Source organism: Trachinotus anak, unplaced genomic scaffold (assembly GCF_046630095.1).
Source record: "Trachinotus anak isolate AG129_WGS33_773 ecotype Australia unplaced genomic scaffold, CSIRO_AGI_Tana_v1 ptg000005l, whole genome shotgun sequence".
Taxonomy (NCBI): domain Eukaryota; kingdom Metazoa; phylum Chordata; class Actinopteri; order Carangiformes; family Carangidae; genus Trachinotus; species Trachinotus anak.
The window spans coordinates 22,692,974-22,716,275 of NW_027273856.1; the positions used below are offsets into that span (position 1 = coordinate 22,692,974).

Consider the following 23,302-nt stretch of genomic DNA (forward strand, 5'->3'; position numbering starts at 1 on the left):
AATAACATAAATATTTGGCTTGTGTATACTGCATTTCCCCTTGCATTATCCAAAGGCAAAGTGCAGTATCTGCATATTTCAGGTATTACACATGACAAAAAAGGGCTTTTTGGGGTAGTCTTAAAGGGTTAAAATGAAAACATCAAAACATCTATATAGCTTTTTCAGCTAACCTGAAAATTTAAAACCTCTTAACTTTACTGCTTCTGTCAGTACTGCTCTCTACCTTCTGGAGGCAGTATCTATGTAAAAATGAAATATTCACTGGTTGCCATGTTGACAGTAGGGAGGAGGATTGGGTCAAGTATCCACCCTTAAAACCAGTCTTCAACCAGGCCCAGAGGAAAAGAAAAAAGAATTTCTCTTGGGGGACAGACACTAACAACATTTAAAAATCAAGTAATTTCCAACAAGTCACGACAGTCTTTATTTTAAGACCTCCAGAAAATAATTACCTGAACAAGGAGCTGGATAATGGCCATTTTAATTAAGCAAACTGAAACCATTAAATGATGAAGATGACTCTGGAGCATTTTCCATGCCATGATATTTAATAAAAATTAATATCCTCTATTTATCCTGCCCATTTTTTTAGAAAAAATAAATTGACAGGGCTCACCCTCAAGATTGGCAGCGGTAATAAGATGTGACGAGTGACGGGGAGAGAGCTGTCAACACAGACAGTGATAGTAGCACTGATCATTAACCTGTCTACCATGGTGCTACGCACAGAGGTGATGATTTGTTCACCTCATACTTCCACAAGTCACCCACAGGGTCAGCTCTTGTCAGCTATGAAGACATGTTCTCTCAGTCTGCATGTGTGTGGTGTGATAGAACAACTGGTGTGTAAATGGGGCTTTTGTTAAGTCTGAGCTGTATTGACCATATGGATGTGTGTGTGTGTGTGTACTTGTACTTGCTACATAGTAAGGACCAAAAAAAGTATTTTACTAACAGAGTGAGGACATTTTGGGAAAGTGAGGACATTTTGGCCGGTCCTCACTTTTTGAGACACCTTAAAATCACATTTTGAGGGTTAAGACTTGGTTTTAGAGTTATGGTTAGAATTAGGTTAAGGTTAGGGTCAGGGTTAGGGTTAGGCACTCAGTTGTGATGGTTAAGGTTAGGGTAAGGGGCTAGGGAATGCATTATGTCAATGAGTGTCCTCACAAAGATAGAAGTACAAGTGTGTGTGTGTGTGTGTGTGTGTGTGTGTGTGTGTGTGTGTGTGTGTGTGTGTGTGTGTGTGTTGGAACCAAAACCTGGAACCCTACTTGTGGGGTCCAACAGCTTTGTGGGGACCATAATGCTAAATGACTGATGGTTAAGACTTGGTTTTAGGGTTCAGGTTAGAATATGGTTAGGGCTGAGCCATTCTGTTTTGATGTTTAAGGTTAGGGTAAGGGGCTAGGGAACATGTTACGTCAATGACAGGTCCCCATGAATATGGTAAGATAAGAATGTGTGCGTGCACACACTGCGTGATGTTGACATATGTACATGTTACCTCTGCCTAGAAAAGTGTTAAGTGTCCTTTTTCATTACTTGGATGTTTCATATCAATTCCCTTCCGTTACTGGGTTGCTTTGGAGCAATCTATACTGGAAGTCTGATTGAAAATTCCCATAGGCTTCATCTAAATTTATTTTGAAATTACCTTCGTAGCAGTTAAATTGTGTGCTTGAAAAGTTTTCCCTTATATTGCTTGCAGGAAAGAAGCTATTATCTGGTTGTATAATATGAGGCCAAAAGGTCTGTGTTTCTGTCAGCCTAGCAGTGTGGCTCCATAGATGGCAATATGGGACTGTTGGTTAATCAGCCTATCACTGTGGTCCAGAGGGAAATATCTCAGCAACCATTGGCTCACAGTGTGTTTATCAGAAAACAATTTCTATCATATGTCTCAGTAAGATAACTGAGCAGCAGTGGTGCATTAATAGTACACTCTCAGTGCCAAAGTGGCTTGGAGCCCACATATGAAATAATATTTAATATCATTTTTTTAAGAAATATGTAGTGTACATGATGATTGTGGCACGTACCTGCTGGCACATATAGGTATTTGTGCAAACAAATGCATATGCTAGGTTGCCCCTTATCTGGCCTTTATTCTAGTAGTGCAGTCCTGTGGCAATTCCAGCAGCAGCATGCTTTGTTCAGGCAGATGGAGAAGCTGAGCTGTGACCGTGTACTCCTTTCAAAAATGAACCTCTGAGTAGGGTTAAAAAGTTCAAGTGGTAATTATTAAACTTTAAACAAACCAGAACTTAGTGCTTGACCAGCAGCACTGATTGTTATGTCTCACAAGTGCTGTGAGTCATTCTTCAGACATCCCCCACTGATTGTGAGTGATTGAGCAGTTTGTCTTCAACATTTCCTGACTGGAAATAACTCTGGTCTTCTGTTTTGATTAATTACAGCATAGCATACATAGGGTCTGTAAACCAGGTTGATCAATCAGTGTAATCTTATGAGCTGCATCTGATAGACTGTGACAGGTTCTCATCTTGACTGTAATCAATGTAGTCACCAGATGACTCTATAAACAACTGCATCATGGATTCAATATAAAGCATTTGCTGCTTGAAACAGTCACTGTCTGTTTCACTGAGGGTTTTATATGAGAAAACTGTTTGTTACTTCTAATATTTGCAGAGGCAATCAATAATTTAGTGGAGGTGGGCCATATCCATTATAAACAACAACTCTGGAAAACCATGGACATGATATACCATTTAGTCCCATAGCACTCAGTCTCCCACTGCCCATTCAAAACCTTTCAACCTTACAAGGTTGCTGTGTTAAATGATTGAACACTTGAGATTTAATACCTTAACCTCATCACATGCATTTGGTTAAAAGAACACAAAACTGTCAACAATTAGCAATGCTCCAAACAGCACATGATTTGAATCCTGATGAAAATATTTGAAGTACCTCTTCAAGTTGAAACTTATGATAGTACACAAATGATGAATACGAATTTTTGTTATCAGTAGTTTCTCTAAAAGCTTGGGGTTGTTACTGCAGGTTCAAAGTTGTTTTGAGTCTAATTAATCTGGAAGATTGTTTCATTTGCATGTGAAATTGTCCAATTTGAGGCAGACTGAGGCAGTAATTTCAAGCCATTCTCCAAAGTTATTTCAAGTTTCTCTTTAGTTTCTTCCAAACAACCTACTATTGCAGTATATAAAATCAACTCACTATTGGTATGTATAAATTCCTCTTCTTGTGATATGTGTGGATTAATGAAAAGTGTCACAAAATTAAGAGACACATAACCACAGTTGCATCTCTTCTCTCTAGTGTCTCTAACTAACTGGCCATTCTGTTCATTTTTTTGACTGAAAAATCATGTCTGCTGAAGGGGTGTTCTCATTACAAGTAAGGTTAAATTAAGCAGGCCACTAATTTACACACAGTGACTGACACTTTGATCCCAGTTTTCTCATTAAATATCTTGGTTGTATGATGCTACAGTTCCTCAGGTCATAGACCAAATTGGTACTTGGACAGAAATAACTGTAAGGCCAGCTGATCCACACATAATGTTTATATATTTTTTATCTATTAGCCAAACTGTTCAATTATATATCTGAAAAAACATTAATAAAATTACAAATTTAGTCTATAATTAAAGCATCCATGCATAGGAATTAGGGCGATCTATAGGCAGAAATGAAATATAACATTTATAATTGTGTTTTCATCCGTGTATAATCAACTGAAACTAAAAATTGTTGTATTTATGTTTGCTTAGAGTGAGCGTGTGCTCTTCCATGGAGCCTGCCATGTTGAGCTGCGTTTCTACAGTAGCCCTGAATGGACAAACCCAACACTGGCTCTAGAGAGGGCCTTTGATGTTTTCACATTACCTGAAGGCCACCATAGGTTCTCCTACAGCAGGAGTATTCAATTGAAAGTCAAAATTTCCTCAAGCAAAGATCCAGAATGTTGGTTGGGTTGGGAACGATTATAAATAATATCTTCTATATATAATAATATAATAACTATATGTTCTTTTATAATTTCAAAGAAATTAAGCTTAATTTTGCAAGTAAAATAATTTGTCTTCTTTATGGTTAACTCCAACAGTTACCCAACGGTCTCAAACATTTTTGGCTGGACCGCAACAGCGGGACAAGCACTATAATCTGGAATGTCCCTAACTGACTGACTGACTGACTGATCATATTTCCACCACTAGTCAGCTAAATACCTCATAACTGAGTTGGCATTTTTGGCCAAACAGGTTATGTTAGGGTGTTTTCAGCCTGCAGTGTCAACTCATCGCATTATCACTAGATTTAGAGACTTTTCTCAAACAGGACTGGATATAAACCTGGTACATTACTGGAGTGCATATGGGTGCCAACGGGGAGCTTAAGGTTGCACCTCTTGTTATGGGCAGTCTGCCGAGCCACTCTGGTTTACTGGCTGCTCAGGAACTGCATGGAAGCGGAGGATCACTTCCAATGCACTGAGCCTCTCCTCCATTACAGCAAATAATCTACTTTGATTTCATGTATCATTATTACTAAAGGAGGCAGAGGCATAACTAAACATCCGACACACTGAACAAGAGAGAGCAGGAGAGTGGGAGGGAGAGAGAGAGGTCACTGGTAACTGCTAAAGAAACTAGCAGATCTGAATAGCATGTAAGCAACAGAAATGCCAGCAACCACAGATGAGACATCATGCTTAGTGCATCACAGCAATAAAAGCCTTGTTAAGAGATAAAGGGTATCTGTCCACTGAAACATTAGAGGGCTTTAAATTTGAAATGGTTACAGGAAATATTGAGTTTGTATTAACATGTAACGCAGTGACTTAAACACAGCATAATGACAATCCTACACACTGGTCCCTAAACATTTTAAAAGGCATTTCGAGTATAATACCAGCAATTTAACCTTTAAATCACCTTCAGTTGCTTTCTGTGAGGCTTGTTTTACTGCCATAAACAACAATAGGCTGTTAGTTATGGCAGAACAACAAAGGGCAAACAATCAACCAGCCATTTAATCAAGCCAAGGCGTGAAGCCTAGTACACTTCAACATAGTTTAATTTACCAAGCAAACCGCGATGATCACTACTGCCAAAGAAGCCTTTCAGCACCACGGATAGCGCCCATTTGAAGCCAAGTGACAGTGTGTTTTGTGCTCTAAGAGAGGAAGTGGAAACAGCTGAATGTTGACAGAATGAAAAAAATGTCAGTCAACTCCTTTCACCAAGGTGGTAATTACTCAGAACGGCTCTGTGGGGGCTTGACCTTGAACATTTATGCTGCATTCTGTAACCTACCCTGTAGCCTTTCAGGTGGTAAATGAAAGGTAAATAAAATTTCCAATGAAATGCCAAAAAACATGTTTTTAATGGAAGAAAACACTATAATTTATTTCTTTTTATTCCCCTGTTTACCTATATTCCTCTAAGGACTGATATTCTGAAGTTCAAGCTGATGTGATACCATCAAAGTGACAAATTTAGCAAAAGGCACATAACATGTCAGCTTGAATCTCCAATTTCTGTGCATTTTGGCACCATGGCTTTTGCCAAAAAAAATTGCAAAGCATGTTTAGATTTTTTCTTTTTTTTTTTTTTGGATTGAATTGAATTGGAAACAGGGGATGGTAATGCTACGGTTTGTTGCAGGGTTGCTTTTGTGAGGGCCTTACATTGCTCCAGAAGTAGCTGTTCAACTATATGATTAGTACAAAATAGCACCAATGTTGTGGTGTGACCGGCTGTTTTTCCATTGTCATGCAATGTACCCAATCAATATCATATCAAAGTTGATCATTTTCAATCTTATCTAAAATTCTCTTTTTCTTTAATTGACACAAATATAGAGAAATAGTTATGCTATTGCCCAGCCCTAACATCAAGCTATTTTAGCTTTGTCTCCTATGAATTTAATTACTAACCATCAAAAATAACATGCAATAGAATAAAACAATCAGAAAGGGCTCAAGCTCCCTGTGGGCCCTAAATATGCACACCTTAGCTGTTGTTGATAAACATGCTTATTGTCTGCAAATAAAAATACCTCAAAGCCTGGTTGGGGGCTCAAATCACTGAATGCACATCCTTAATGGTAACTCTTGAAGAGTTAGAGTATAGCAGAGCATTCATTCACCCCATGTGTGTCTAAAATTATCTACAGTATTACCTTCAAGTGTCACCTGTGCGTTGAAAGCAGTTCATATTTGAAAGACTAGAGCACTTTGATGTGAGAATATTTATTTAGTGAGAGAGTTTATTCCTTTAGGAGAGATGGCAACATATGTAGGAAATTATTTCACAGGAGTTTATTGAAGCTCTGTTTCAATGGCATTCAGCTGATTGGTTTTGATTGTGTGTGCACATCTGCGTGTCTGTTTGTGAGGTCCTTTTTACATGTGTGTGTGTGTGTGTGTGTGTGTGTGTGTGTGTGTGTCTTCCTCTAAAAGAAGTGAAAGGAGTCTCATGCCAGTAACTCTCAGGAGGAATAGATGACTCCACTTTTATCTGTCTAGTCTCCTCTCTCTCACTATCTCTCTCCTTCCCTCCCTCTCTCTCTCTCTCTCTCACAAGCACACACACAGTTTTTCTTTATGAAAAGGAAACACATCATCTGGACTTGTCTACTTCAGTCTTTTAATACTTCATCTCCATTTCTATCCTTTGCTGAACTGTGTGTGTGTGTGTGTGTGTGTGTGTGTGTGTGTGTGTGTGTGTGTGTGTGTGTGTGCTGTCACCCACGTGCCTTCTGATGGTTTCTGCTCTGCCTATCGATTTACCCCAAAGCAGCTCCCATCTCTCTCTCTCTCTCTCTCTCTCTCTCTCTCTCTCTCACTCTCACTCTCACTCTCACTCTCACTCTCACTCTCACTCTCACTCTCACTCTCACACTCACACTCACACTCACACTCACACTCACACTCACACTCACACTCACACTCACACTCTCACTCTCACTCTCACACACACACACACACACACACACACACACACTTCCTCTCTTTTTTTCCCTTGTTTTATTATCATATGCTGATTGCAGGGTTAGACTGCATTGCAGTTTTTAATCACTGGAGAGATACCGTGTCTGACTGCACAGGCTTTTTTGGGCCAACTGCAACACACTCTGTAATAGCTGTTCATCCTATAGAAATGTGCATGTGACTGTGTTCTTGTATTGCTTTATGAAACTCTAGTCAGTCTTTGAAGTTCAACAAGATGAGTAAAAGTATTTAATCAATAAATGTCTTCATTGGTATAGTAAAACAGGTGTGGTTATTGTCATTAATGGTAAAGCACCTCTTACTAAGCCTATATTGCCTTTCAAAGCAACAAGGTGAAAATGCTCACCAGTGTATGAAAAGATCACAGCAGTCGGGGAAATGCAATACCCAGTTTATAGTATCACTTTACACACATCTACCAAGGTACACACAAGCCCCCGTATCCACTGAGTTTTTCACTTTTTCCCTGTGTTTTAAAAAAAAAAAGAGAGCAACAATGCAGCCTCTGGTAACTACTGGTTTTCATGTTTCATTTACTTCAGCCTTTACTTGATGGCTTCAGACATACTACTGTGCTAAAAGACTGAGGATAAAGCTGCATGTCATTTGTAACAAGACAATTGAGTATCAATCAATCGACAATCAGCATTGTCCTTGTATTGCTGTATAGAGCTAGTTATTCCATGTATCATAAAGAAAAATGTAAGATAAGATTTGTTTATCAGTTTAAATTAACCTGGTTTGGAGGGTTTGCTTACGTACTGCTGCTTATTCATATTTTTCTCACAGCATGTGTTTGTGAGCTTTTAACATTTCAAGAGAAAAGGCTTTTAGCATGAGGACTAACCCGTGAGTCTGGCAAACATAATGCTATCTCAGGTAACACTGATCGGGGTTAAGTCTAATAACAGCCAGGATCAGCCTCCACTCAGTGGGAAAATACATACAAATTCATCCATTTTCTTGCAAAGGAAAAGAAAGCCCTCTAAACTCTTCAAGTGCAGACTCTCACTCTTACTGGAGCTGCATTTTTACCAGTTTGTGTTGCATGTTGAGAGTTATTAAAGCTCAACAGGCCTGCTGTGTCTACTTAGATAATAAGCAATGAAACGACATTTACTATTTGGAGGAGAGGTTTACTGAATGATTAATTACATAAAAGTTCCATACAGGGAAGCGGTGATGGGCCGTAAAATATAAAGTCTCAGTTCACAAGTATACTGTGCCATTAGCATTCATCTTACTGTCTAATTGACTGATGTTAGCTTGGACAGATGTGGAGGGAAGAGAGGAATTTCAAGTATTTGAAAGCTGGATAGCTAGAGAAAGGAAGCACATATATTAGTTGAAAAAGCAAAAAAAAAAAAGTGTTGAGAAATGGGTGTAAATATACAAAACGTCGGATAGATGGTTGTATACAGTAGGGATATATATTTAGATGGGCTGATATACTGAGAGACTGATCTAATTTGTCAGCACTTATCTGCTAAGTGTTATAGTATTGGCTGACAGCCTCGTCCCTCCTTCTCTCCCTCCTCTTTCTGCCCTCATGGACTCCTGCCCCCTGTTCTTTGTACAACACCACAGAGGAAATGTTGATTTTAATCACGAGGCATAATTAATTACCACCCTTCCTTGTTAAGAAAATAAAAGCCTTACAGCCACATAGTAATTGGCAGCAATTTAATCAGTGGTCTACTGTAGGTGAGTGTGTGTGTGTGTGTGTGTGTGTGTAGGTGTGCAAGTGTGTTAAATGATGTGTTATGTACAGTAGAGGTGTATTTGTACGTGAGAAGAGTGCGTATGTGGATATGTCAGTGTTTCTTCGCAATTTGTATCATGTTTTGTTTTTGGAACATGCAATGAGAATATTATCGGGGAATCCCAAGAGCGTTGAATTTCCTAAGATGATGAATAAACGTTACCATGAAACTTATAAAATGCTTCAGTAGCTACAGTGTTCAGTATTCAGCGTTCATAATGCAGTAAGGCCATAACAATGATGAACAGGCCTTGGGTTGCAGTTTACATTCACTGATGGATTTGAGAGCTTTAGATTGCAGTGAGGGCTTTTTACAGGTAGTTAAGATTCCATTTCTGTTTCCCAAGTGACCTCCATTTCCAGAGGGTCCTGAGCTTCAGCTTCACTCATTTATTGCTCCATCCCCCCATCATAAGACGTGTCACTGCAGCACTAAGCATGGATCTACTGCCATCTATTTAGTCTGTGCCTTTATGCATAAATACATCACTAAGACTAATGTCTCAGAAACAGCAGGACTATCTGATGCAAAACATCAGCTGATCTGAGTACTAATAAACAGTGGACCTGCTGTAACACGATTACAACAGCAAGTGAATCAACTGTTTTTAATCATTATGCATTGACCATAATATATCTTACCTATGAATATCCCAACACTCTCGTCCATCAAATGTAATGTGTATTTTAAAATATTTTTAGGGACTGAGACATCAGCTTCTGGATGAATCTATGACCAGCATGCTTTTCATGGCCACAAAAATAAGAGGCTTTTATCAGTATTCTTGACAACAAGTTGTCACATGTGCAAAATGCTTACCTTTGAATCACATTCATGTGCCACCAGTAGTTGCCATGGAATTAGCAAAGGGGGGCTTTATTCACTTTTGCCTGTACAATGACCCACACAACATAAAACAAGTCACCTTCAGTCCTCAACTGCGGCTTTTTAACAAATATCCCTTGGGTACATGTTGTGTTCAAAGCCTTTGTAATCTAGTTATATAGACACAACATGCACATGCAGCGAGGCATGGGGTCCTTGTGGCTAGATGAGCTCCACTCCACAGAATTTTGGCATTTATGCATTCAGCAGCTTTGACTACTGCTGTCAAGCTGTTTGTATCAGTGTAACTCGTTTTATTTATGTGACAGTGAAAAGTTTAAATTTAATTAATTAAATGGAATTATAATTTTGAAGCCAGTTTTGCACAATGTACTGCACAAAAAATATTGTGGTGATCTTTAAAGCTATTTTTTTTTTTTTATGGGTTAAGGTTATGATCAAAACCTTAGCATGGTACACCAGCGAATTATTTACTGTCTCAAAATGCATTACATTACATTATTGTTAATGAGACAGCTTCATTTGCTAGCACAAGTTTGAGTACTTTGGAGCTGGATTTTCACCAGTACCAACAGAAGTGCACAGGTCTTATCTGTACTAAAGCAACTTCATTACAACGTTCTACAATTGAAATTAAAGGTTTAAAGAAGTGGCATGTATTCACATGTTAATTAAAAATAGGACTCCTGGTGTCTTAACATGTACAAATTAGACTGTGTTTAGACTTTTATACTGATAAAATATTGCCAGGCTTTACATAGAAATCCAGTCATAAATTTGAGAACACCACTGAGGCTGAAACTATGTTTTATGAGTCTGGCTGCAAGTGCTGTGTGTGTGTGTGTGTGTGTGTGTGTGTGTGTGTGTGTGTGTGTGTGTGTGTGTGTGTGTGTGTGTGTGTGTGTGTGTGTGTGTGTGTGTGTGTGTGTGTGTGTGTGTGTGTGTGCGTGTGTGTACATATGTGCGTGTGTGACAGAGCCTGTCTTTGCAGCAGCCATGCTTTGGCAGGTTGTAGTTTTCCCCTCAGAAATCAGCCGCTCTCTGAACTGTTAAATCACACTAGAAGCCAACCTTTGAGAAGAAAATTAATTACTTTCCTTCCACCTCCTCCCCCTCCTCCTCTCATTTTTTTGCACATTAACCCTCCCTTACTCCTTTTCATTCTCTTTTTTCACATTCTCCCTCTCAATCTCTCTTTTTCTCATAATAGTATAGAATAAGTTTAGCCATAGGTGACATTTTTTAGACTAACAATGAAAGTTGCCATTAAACATTCCCATCACTGTCTTATTTGAAGTTTGAAGTCTTTGATACTGGTCTAGATTGTGCCTGCACAGTTCACAGTTTGTGCTTTGGCAGGAATGTCTTGCTCACAGATTCTACTGCAATCATTAGGTTGTCAAGTTTGTAGAGAGCATGCTTCATTTGAAATCAATGGAAGCTGCCCTCCAGTTTCTGTAGCGTTTGTGTTGGATGGTGTCAAGTGGAAGTGGCCAAAAATAATAAATCACTGAGATGCACGTCTCAGTGGGTGATGTTGGCATCTATCATCGTATTTATCCATGATATTGAATGTGTAGCAGGATTTTATAGAAAGGGATGCTTACTCGAGCCAGAGCACTCTTCATTTGCCTAATTTGTGCTTAATGCTCAATGAAGTGGGGATTATCTTACTCTTACAATTGAAATCTTCACAGCAGGCCTTAGCTTTTTTGTCTCATATTTATACTCCTCTCTTCCTTTTCTGTCAGGTCCAGATAGAAGATGTAGAGAACGAGGACAAACGATATGCTCTCTTCCTGGAACTGCTGAAAGCTGCTCAGAAGTGGGAGGACTTTCAGCTGCTCATGCTCCTCCTACAAGCATGGCCGCCGATGTTGAAAGAGGAAGTGTAAGATGGATGAGTTTTTTAAAATTTAATTTTATTATTTATTGTTTGACATTCTGGGAAATATGCTTTTTTATGTTCTTGCTGAGAGTTACATAAGCATATTTCCCAAAATGTTTAAACTATACTTATAAGCACTTATACTAAAGCTATTACTGACTTATGAATTGTTAATTTGCTAATTTGCAGCCCCAATGTTTACAATTCATTAGCAACTACATCATTCACAAATTTAAAGATACCGGATTAAAAACATGTATATATTCTATAGCTAGATTTTTGGAGATAGAAAATGCAGATATCGTGTTGTAACAGATTGTGTGCAGAATACCCGCAGTGTAGCAGCTGATTAACTTTTGGTCTTTTGTTTCTCTCTGCAGTTTTCTCTCTTTTCCATCCTCTTTTCTCTGAGTGTGTTCAATGAATATCAGTTTTAACGTTAAAAAATGAGTGCTGCTTCACTAGTTGGGGTCAAAGCCTCTTAACCCACACTTAAACAAAGAGAAAGTGGGTGTGTTTTGGTGCTTAACAGCCAACCACAGGCACTTTCAGCAGGGTTTTGAAGTTAGTTTGTTGTTTGTTACCAAAATCAGGGGCATTAATGTGTTAATAGGCAACTTCTGTGCAATGTGTTCCTATTTCAGCAAGAGTGCAAATGGAGAATTGTGACTCTAATCACTCAGGGGCATGTGTTGCACATAGACTTTTAGAGTTGGAAATTAATACAGGCATCTTCACAGAGCTTCAGGCTCTAGGCTTTTTGCACCAGCTGGCATCTTATGAGCCTCAGCCAGTGTTGGCTGTATTATCGATAAGTGCCTAATGATGTGATTGCTCTTCTCTTGCTCTATTGTTCTCGATTAAAAGTGAGCGATACTCTGAGGACCGCTGAGACAATAGTGGGTTATGCTGTCTGGAGTTTATCCATCCCGCTCAATCAAAGCAGACTGCGTTTCAAACAGTTTCGATCGGCACTTTAAAGTAGAGTTCTTCTTCAGTAGTTGTTGAAAACTTACAAGCTGTATATAGGTTAAATTTGCTTTATAGAGTTAGATTTACATACTGTATGTTCATTACTGATTCATTACTGATTCATCATCAGTTTTAAGGCCTGCACAACCTGCTTGACGGTAGACTTGCTCTTTCAATCTAAAGTAAACACGATACCAGGATCAGACTGCACAGTATGTGTTTAATATGTCAGCTCAGGGAATCTCAGGAATTTCAACAACTGGAGCTTTATTGACCATCTCTCAGACTATGTCAAACTAGGCAAAACAATGCAAGATACTTGTTACGATCTGAGGATCAGTGGCTTTGGCCCCCAGAGCGGATTCAGACACAAACAGAAGCTCAATTGGTGTATACAATAAAATACCTTCATTAGCACTCCACAGAGGGTCTGAGAGAGTGTGAGTCCTTCTGGGGTTTTGGGGATTTGGGGAGAGATGAATCCAGTGAGGGATGGCGTAGTGGACCGGGGAATATGCAGCGTGGAGGTGGCAGGTGAGCAGGAGAGGGGAACGGGGGAGAAGCTTGGCAGCAGCACTGGTGCAAAGCTATTCTTTCCACTGGTGCATTGTGAACAGTCTGAAGCCCCATTTCAACCAAATAGTTTACCTGCAACTATTTGGTTCCAGTAGCTGAAATTACAAGATCTGAACAAAATCAGGAATATTTGCACATCTCTATTTGCCTTTTCACCGCCTATGAAGAACATTCTGCAAATAAGACCAATAACTGTTTAAAAAAGACCCTGTTTTTCTTTGTATTTAGTGTATAGGAACTGATGTTTGAATGCATGTAAAGAAGAAGTGCCAAGATTTGATGGTTATTCATTTCTGCTCTAGAGCATAACCACACTGAAACAATTAGCAAAGCCTTTCAGCACATTTGGACCTGCTTTCCTTATTTACTTCCACTTTTTGACTTGCCAGGAAGCCGACAACATAACGTTGAGAAATATCCACCCTTCGTTGTGTTGATGTAAGAGTCACCAAGTGTTTACTGTGTGACTGAAGTAGTAACATGAGGCAGCTGCCTGTGGGAGCTTTGTTTGATCAATTAGCAACATTCAGCACAGCATTCTGCTCTAATAGTTCCTCGACCATCATGGAGTACTACCCCAGGAAGAGGATTGTACTTTGGGCCAGAAACTATGAGACTATAAGACTCCTGAGTTCCTAAAATGATTCCTGGGCCCCTTGGATCAGTTTCGGCTGTGGAGGCAGGCCATTGATGCAGAAGCATTTTTCTTTTCATTTTTGTTTGGGCCGTTTTCAGGCTGATATTGTATCGTCTAATGCAATTTAAAAGAGGAGGCAGCTTCGTGTGGAGGTGAAAACAAAATAACTTCAAAATAAGGGGAAACATGTTGTATGAAAATACACAGAATGAAAAGCATTTGGAGAAAGTGTGAAGAAAAGGTTATTATTTTTAGTCATTTGTAATGAAAAGTAGAGTTGTCATTGGGCTTGTGTTAAGTCATTGTCTCTTCTGGCACAGTGCACGTTTTGCACTGTGAGGCAGTAGGAGAGATAGGATTAGTCTGGACAACGCAGCTGCTTCAAGTTCACCCCCGGATTTCACTGACTTTGTAAATGTAGCAGCTGTAGTCAAACCACTACTGCTGTGTCAGTCAGCTGTAATCATTTCTTTTAACTGCAGACTGAGCTGGTGAACTGTGTTTCAGATTTAAATGCGAACATAATGTTGAGTACACTCTCAGCCTCTGATTACGGATTTTGTTTTTTGTTTTTTTTTCTCGTCTCTTTAGTCGTCCTCATTTAAATTGCTCAAGGTAATTTGCTGCAATATGCATACATACACTAACTACGCTGTAATGCACCTCCTTGAATCACAGAAGCCTGAAATTGAAGTCTGATCTCTTTTAACTGTGCGTTTTATATGCAGCGGCTGCTGTATCCGCCACTCGTAATTTGGGACACAAAACTCAGAATAACTTAACCTTCAAGTGCCTCATTTAAGATGGTGAAGACTTGAGGGTGTTCTATCTTACATGGTTAACCTTTAGCACTTGTCTGACTCAGCACTTAATCCTGGTTAGGATGAAAGTGTGTTTACTGTGTGTGTGTGTGTGTGTGTGTGTGTGTGTGTGTGTGTGTGTGTGTGTGTGTGTGTGTGTGTGAGAGTGTGTGAGAGAGAGAGAGTTTGTAGAGTGAGGATTTGTTCCAGTAAGAATACAAGAGGCTGTTTTGGGAGCTATATTGAGTGTTGCATCTCAAAAGCTGATCCTTTAGTCTGTCTGCATAAACTGAGTCATGATTCAAAGCACGGAATGGGGGCTGGCTGTGACTCACACTGCACCCCATGACAGATTTGGCGAACGCACAGACACTGAGTCGCATTCAGCAGTAACTCTCTGTCCCCCTGGTAAAAGCACAGGAAGCAGCCGTGTGCCAGCAGTCCAAGTGGACTAGGTTTACTCCCGTGGTCGCATCTGAAGGTGAAGCAGCTTGTCTGGATGAGACACCCCCGGTAGCAGGATGAAGAGCTGCCTTTTCCACTGACAGACACCCACAGGAGCCCTGCTGTCTCTGTCTCTCTATCATCGCTCTCGCTCTCGCTCATACAAAGACCCTTGTTTTGCAGATATACATAGACACTTAGGATCTTACCACAGGGCCTGCTTCTCCTAACATGCCTCTTTAGGACACACTTCAGCAGCCTAATCTGACTTCGGGCTTCAACCACTTGAAACTTTTGACTTCTCATCCTATAAACAAGGATTTTTCAGCATGTTTTCATCTACCCTTTCTCGTGTGAAAACAAAACCTATTCTTCCTCTCACCTCCCGTCTCCTTTTCCTTCTCTGTCTGTTCAATATTTAATGCACTGCTAGTCATGTTGATCACATACATAATTTCCAGCAGTGCTGGCATGTTGACACTTTTTTTTTTTTAAACCACTGGAAGCCTATCTTCCCTCCTTTGCAGTGGTGCTCTGCTGCTTTTTTTGATAGATGAGTGATGATACTCTTCTAACTAGGTTTAAGGAATTTTCCGCCATATATTATATGAATATTTAGAGTCTCACCAAGGCTCAAAAATATGGTTTGATTCACTTCCCGAGGCTTGGCACAGATACAGAGAGACATTTAGGTTTGCATTGACTGCGACCTCCATAATCACCAATATTAGTGTTAGCCAGGATATATAGGGGCTTTAAAATAGTACTGACTGCTTGTCATGCTAATGATAAAACTAATAAAACAGCCAAGATCTAATTAACAGATTGTAAGTCCCTCTGTGATTTCTTTCCTATGCTCTATATGTATTAATAAAGATCCATGAAGGTCGTACTTCTTTAGCATCATTGGCATTCGGCAACCGTGGTGGGAGTTAATCGGTTCCTCAGGAGGCATTAGCAAAGGTCTTGAAGAGCTCATGAAGAAGCGTGTAAACACAGTGACACCTCTCACTGCTGGCAGCTGTTCCTCGGTGTTTTCACAGAGAGGCAGAAGATGCGGCATGTAGGTGTTTAATATTAACTGCTGCAGGAGTTTGTGGTCAAACATCTCTCCTCCACGCTTACATATCAGCGTCAGAATTCATTAGATCGTCTGCAAACCTCTGGATAATTCTGTCTGCTTTCATGTCAGCCTGTGATTTGACGTGAGGTTGGTGCTGTTGTTCTTATGTGCCTGTTTATATTATTCATAATCTACATTTTCATGCAATATGGGGCATACAGCTGCTGTAACCTGCACATTGTCAAACAGGATTACCATCTGGTGACATAGGACTGCGGAGTGATGGATGAATAAGATTTCTGTAATTTTATATGATGTGATATTGTTTTTATTTTACTATATATTATCTGTTAGACTACACAGGACTAATATGCCTACTCTACTACCAGTCTGTTTTCAGCAGAAGACTACACACATTCATATTCACAGCCCTGTCTTTGGCTCTCTATCTTTAGGGCAGAGTCAGAGCGTAACCCCTGGGTGGTGCTCACCTCGGCCATGCTGACCCGCTGCCAGGGGTCGGAGGTCCATTTAGACCTGGGTCAGCAGGTGGTCACCATGGTGCGGACTCTCTATAACACAAAACACAAGCTCCCTGTGCAGGTAACCAGAACACACAATCAGATTATGCTCTTTTGTGTGATTGTGCATGAATGCATTTGCCTTCTTCACTATAATCTGAAAAGTGGATCAAATTAGTCTGGATGTTCACCTTACTTTCTCAAAAGTAATTTCTCTGATCACAATTATTGGCTGAATCTGTGAAAAGTAAATAAAAACAGACTACTTAAATAAAAGATCAGAATACTTCGTCCACTGCTACAATACAGTGAGGATAGTGAAAATTCATATTTTGAACCAAAGTGAAATCTGGCTTCAACACATTATCAATTCATTTGATGACACACCAGTGTCATCAAAAAATGAAGTAGGCTTGTTCCCGTTTAGTGTAACCTCAGTGCAGTGCCGCTGTTTTACCCCGCATCTTAATACAGTAGCCTAAAGCTATTAAGCATGTAACCCATAGCAACATGTTAGCATCAGCTCAGTGCTTTTTGCAGTGTATTGTAGGCACTAGCTGCTCTTTGATATCTGACGGCCCCTAATGCTATTCATGCCCTGCTGAGCACCATGGAAGTGGTAAGCCTAATGCCATTCTGTATGTCTAGCGCCAGCTGACTGTGATATTAGTTTAGCGCAAATGCTATTCAGTGTGAATAGGCTAGTGTCCGCCTGGCTGTCTAATATTAGTATGGGAAGGGGGGTGGGAGGTGGAGAAGGAGGCCTTTTACTCTCTTCTGAACAGCTTTAATTTGAATCTGCTGGAATGAAACCGCCAGAGCATGGGGGAGTCAGATTGCATTGTGATATCCATATATTACTGGATGGGACTGCAACAGGACTGTGCGTCTGCTCAGTGTGTATCTGTTTGTGTGTAGGCTTTTTTAAAAGTATTATGCGCTTGTGTGTCTGTACAGTATATGCACATCAATTAACCTTCACTGTTCCTCGCCTACTCTCTTCCTCTCTGTCTCCTGTTCCCTCCTTTTGTTCTCCCCTCCTTTTTTTTACTGTCCCCTGATTACATTTCCTATTTTTATCCCAATTTTGCTTTTATCTCTCTCCCTCCACCTTTCTTCCATTCATCTGTACATCTATACATTCATCTATCTACTCCTCCTCCTCCTCCTCCTCCTCCTCCTCCTCTCTCTCTCTCTCTTTCTCTCTCTCTGTCTGTCCCCCCCCCTCCCTCTTTCTCTTCCTCTCCAGTGTATCAAACACATAGCCACCCTGCTGCTTCAGAACCAGATGAACCTCCAGCAGCCTGCGCTCAAACTGATGGCTGAAAGTGCAGATGAGGAACTGCTGCAGCTGACTCTGGATCAGATCAAAAGCATGACAGCAGTAAGTGTTATTGTAATAGTCTGCATTATACATTCAGAAGCAGATCAAGAGAACTCCACTTTCGACAGAAACTTTTTAAAATTATTACTATCAATTAATATGTTAATGATTTTAAAAAATATTTATTGAGTCTGTAAATCTTAAAGAAATAGTGAAAAATGCACATCACAACTTTCCAGAGTCCAAAGTGATGTCTTCAGTTGACTTTTCTTGTTCAACCAACAATACAAAACCCAAAGGTTTTCACTTTTCAGTGACATAAAAAAAGCAAAAAGCTGTGAATCCTTACATTTGAGAAGCTGGACTAGAGAAAGTTTGGCAATTTTGGTTGTTAAATGCCACAAGAGAAGACGACTGATGAAGGAGGAAAGTCCTGTTTATTCCCCCGACAAGAGGAGCCAAAAATTATAAAACCTCTTTACTGGTATAAGATAAGAATGAAGATTCTTAACATCCAAACAACCCAATGTTCATCCTCTTGCTAACTGCCCTCTTCTTTTGGGAAGCCACAATCAGATAAGAGAGTAATCGTTTTAAGACTGTGTGGGCTGCTCTCCACTTTCCCAATCAGATAAGCAGTTGTCACAAAGTAGGCCCCTCAGACCGAGCAGACCCTCTCTTTGTTCCTAGATCAGATAAGAGAAAGCCTCACTATTATATATATGCCAGTGACAGAGACCCTATTAAATGAAACATTAAAGGTCCTATATTGGTACACCTGAGCAACACACTGCTTTTATCCCACAGAGAAAGGGGAGCGGGACTGAGGGAGACAGCATGTTGAAGATAGTAAGAGAAAATATATGTGATTTAGATGTGGGAAGAGAAAATCAAATGGAGGAGGAATGGGTGATGAGAGAGAGAGAGAAAAATGGGACGGAATTACAAAGAAAGAGCGAAAGTATAAAAATGTAGAAGTGACCAAGACTGAGGTAGACAGGACAGAGCAGGGTGCACAGCCTGACTGAGGGGGGGAGGGGAGAAGAGGGGGAAGGCAGAGAAGATAAATGAGTGAGAGTTAGAGAAGGGTTATATGAATAGAGTACGACAGGTAGTGTGTCACACTGCTTTGAGAAATAATCTCGCTTCTGCCACCTAAGAGCTGAATGAGCAGGGACGTGTTCAGAGCGACACAGAACAGCGTTCGTCTGCAGATAACATCAAAAGAGCTGGAGAGAAATCGTCTTACATCTAATACATCTGATAATGTGTTGGCTTGGACTCACTGTGGAGCTGTATGCATGTAGCTGTGGGTGTGTATTTGTCTTCGTGTGCATTTCTACAAGCGTGAGAGTTTCTCTTTGTCTGTGTGAGAGTGCGTGCGCCAAGGTGTGTTTATATCTACTGCATTTTGCTATTAATGTGTAGCTTTTCTGATTGCCTAAGAATATTTAAAAGGAGGCTTTGACAACAATTAGGAATGGGGGTCCAATAATTTCTCTCCCAATTCCACTAACTCAACTCAGAGTATTTGCTGATCCAGTACCAGTGCTTTCTTTTCCCAAGTTTTAAAGCGTGCACACCTCACTGCTTGCAACTCAGTTTTATTCATTTATATGTAAGGTAACATGAGGTGAGGGATTGCTGTGTCAGCAGCCTGCAGTGACTGAATGAATGTACCTGTACTCAGTCTTATTATGTATTGAATCAGTGTATTTCTGTTAAGGTTTTGAGATGATTGGCTCTGAGATTTTTGCCTCCACCCGAGCACAATGCATGTGAAGGGAACTTAGTTTGTGGTGCTCACAACATTGGAAAGAATACATTTGAACACAATTTAGCTTTCAACTGTGTCTTGGCGACAAAGTGCCGTGGGACGCCCCGGACGCTTGCCCTTTGCTGCTTGTCATCCCCTCTGTCTCTCTCTCTCCCCAACTTTCCTGTCTCTCTGTCACTGCAACTATAATAAAGGCAAGTGGCCCAAAAATAAACTTAAAAAAATAAAGGTACTATTTCTTTCTTTGGCACCAAGTAGTTCCAATTACAATTGTGAGGCATTACCAAGAAAACCATGCTACTGGAAAAATGTGTTGTCGTTGAATTTTATAGGTTTCTAAAGTTTTTTTTTTAAATCATGTTACTGCACATACTGCACAATTCATTTACTTCCATTTGTGGGGGCAGAAATCTCTGCTGCATCACATTTGATCACCACTGTGACCAGATTTATGCTGATAGAGGAGGACGACACTCAGAGGCCTTTTATCAGATCTACAAATAGCCTGCACTTGTCTGCAGCTAGCCATTAGCAAATCCATAGATCTTATCCAGGGAGGATGAGAAGAACTGATTTTCGTTCAGCTCAGTCAATCAGAAATTCAGTGAGAGTACAGAGGAAGCTTAACTGTTAATTGACTATTGTTATTATTCAATCCTTCAAGCGTTTCATTGAGGTTTGCTCTTTTGTCACAGTTTGTTTCACTCCAACGTACCAGAAAAAATTAATTTATCATAGAAAACCATATGAATGGTTCCCTAAATGCCACTCAATTCATTTACCTGCCTTTTTATGTCTATATTAACAAGCCTGAGCTTAATTTTGACCACAATGTATCATAAATTTATCAATTCTTGCATTCTTGATTAAGTACATGAAAATAACATGTCAGTCTGAGTGACTGACAGGCCTTATCTTCAAACCCTGCCCCACTGGTCTGTATGTACCCTGGCTTTGTATCTGATGTGACACACAAGTGTTCACATTGTTTTCCTCAGTCTCAACACATTTTGTTTTTTTATAGAGGAGATGCCCCTGAGATTACAATTTAAAAAAGAAGATTAATTTTGAAGATTAGTTTTTAATTAAAATGTTGTTACAGAAAACCAATTGACATCGGAAGTAAATGAAAAGATAAAGTAATTTATTTGGCTGTACTGTGGGATGTGTGCTCATTTTGCTCCGTATTTACTGCGTCTTGCTTCGCTGCGATGTGATAGGTTAATGGGTATGCTGAGCTCTGTTGAAGGAGACCACTGTGGGCGTTGGAGAACTGAGGGAGGGAGGAAAGACAGAAAGAAGTGGGAGCAGTGTTGTTGATTTGAAAAGGCAGACAAAGGAGTAGTAGAGAGAGCAGGTAATGTAGAAGAGTTTCTATTGTTCTTAATAATGCAGGAAAATACAGTGCAGGCGTGCAGGTTTGTATTTATTTTCTATAGGAGCAGTGTCTTTCCTCAAATTCACTCTCTCCCATCTTTTCATCCTTTCCTTCCTTTTCCGCTCTGCTCCTCCTAGTGAAGATGTATGGGCTGTGGAGGAGCAGAGGGGAGCAGTGGAGCAGAGAGCCGGGGGTTAACACCAGCCTGAATAATGGGAGACAAAGATAAGGGGCTGATAAGAGCAGTCCTGCCAATATGAATGAGCTGCCAGTGCATCGTACAGCGTATATAGATCCTGCTGCATGTGTGCGCAAACACACGTGTATAAACAGCTGCAGTACACGCTAACTAACATGTAACATTAATTCTATGAATCAGTTAAAAATGTATTTTCTGGTTGACTATTTTTTTTTTAGCTTTCAGCTGACTTCCCAAAATGGGAACAAGTTTGAAACACATACATGACAAAAGCCTGTGGCTAAAACTGCATGTGTCAGGCAAAAAGTCAGCATCCTCAGCAGCTGATGATCCATGTAGCAGACATGGAAATAAAGTAACAGCATTGTTTTTATATTGCAGTAGAGCAGTAGAGTTTGTTGTTGTATTAGTATCAGTACAAGTAAAAATATAAAATCATATTATGACACTCTAACATAACCCCATTTGGATGTTAAGCTTACATACTTGTTTACATTATTTATTTGGGCATTTTTGGGTACGCGTCCTAACCATTCCGCCATCAGTCTGCCCCCATATATTTTCACTTTTAACATTACAACAGAAAGGGGTTTTAGGATGAAGTCTAACAGTAGTGTAAATGTCCCCAAATCCAATAAGGATCAGGACAGATCTGCTAACCTTATCCTTGCTAGCATCAGAGACCAGCTTCTATGCAGTCAGGAAATACTGCACAGTGGATGTGCTGGTCATAAACAGTGCTTTCAAAAAAAAAATAAAAAAATAAATATATATATATATATATATTTTTTTTTTAATTATATTTCAACTTGCAATGCTTATGTAGTTAGTCCATGATGTACCAACTCTTGACCTTGGAAGTAACGCCAGATTACAGCAGGAAGTAAGCTAGATGCTAGTTAGCTGCATATGCTAACAATTGCAGCTTGTGTCATCCAATTCCTCACAAATCTGGGAAAGCCGGAGCTCATCAGACCTGCAATGTGTAGTTACATTCGCTAAGCTAAAATGCGATAATTAATGTTTTGGGGAGGGGGTTATGGATCTGTTAGTTCATTTATCAGTTGCTCCACCTTTTTCATATTCCTTGTAGGTTTTTTTTTTTTTTTCCGTTTATCACTTGTTTTTATTTGCATGCATGTTTCCTTGTGTGTGTGTGTAATTAGGTTACAAACCACTCCAAGGCCTCTCAATGAAACACAAACACCTTGTCTATCTGCCCAGTGGAGTGAAGACAACAGGGTTGCGTGTGTGCGTGGTTGTGACTGTGAGTGTGTTTGATTGAGTGATTATGTGTCTAATTGCTTGTTTAAGTGGGCTTGTTTACAGCTTTGGTGCCATATTGGACCTGTTAATCTAGCTGTGTTTGCCTGCAACTCAGTGTGTTGATCCCTGATTTGCTCACTGCGTGTATGTGTATTTGTGTTTGCTCATGTGCGTCACAGCCCACTTTTATTTTTATTTTTTGGCTTCACGGCCTCTTCTTCTGTCACTTTCAATCATGTCGTGCTGTAAGCAAGGACTGTTTGGTGTTGTGTGTGTGCACACAGTTTGTTGCACCACTCCAGCCTAGGGACAGTTAGGATGGAGAGATGGTGAAAAAAGAGCCTGAGGAAGGAGAGAAAAGGATGAGAGAAGGAGGAGTGAAGATAGTTGTGTGTTGTCTGGCATTCCAAAGGAGCTTTATGATTTAAATGATAAAAGAAGGCTTGGCCATGCATTATGTATTAGGCATTGTACGTGCACGGTAATTCCAATTAAGCTCTCAGCTGGGTTTAGCTCAAGGAGAGAGGGAGGGTGGAGAAAGACATATACAGGAAATGAGAGACGTGCAAAGCAAGAATAGAAAACAAGGGTGTGAAAAATTGACCAGACCAATCAGGCAACATTTAGCGGCCACTGAAAACACGCAGGAAATACAACCTTGGCTGTCTTTCACAAGGCGAGACAGCAAGAAATGAGAAGGTAATAACAAGAACGAGAGGGGGGTTGGACATCTTATGGCCGCAGTTTGATGTGTCGGTTCTCTTGTCACGCTGAGTGTTTGTTCATTCACTCACAGCGCACGCCAGCTGTGCACGAGCTCACACACACACAATGCCTCTT

The 23,302-nt window shown here is 40.1% G+C and overlaps 1 protein-coding gene across 2 annotated transcripts in view; it reads left to right on the forward strand.

The window, feature by feature from the left end:
* The window catches only part of nbas (NBAS subunit of NRZ tethering complex), a 143,335-nt gene that overhangs the window by 113,754 nt on the left and 6,279 nt on the right, over positions 1-23,302 (forward strand). For both annotated transcript variants that reach the window (XM_071479021.1, XM_071479022.1), the window contains 3 exons: positions 11,369-11,508; positions 16,453-16,600; positions 17,768-17,902. In XM_071479021.1, the coding sequence (XP_071335122.1) occupies positions 11,369-11,508; positions 16,453-16,600; positions 17,768-17,902 (423 nt within the window). The remainder of the gene's footprint in view (positions 1-11,368; positions 11,509-16,452; positions 16,601-17,767; positions 17,903-23,302) is intronic.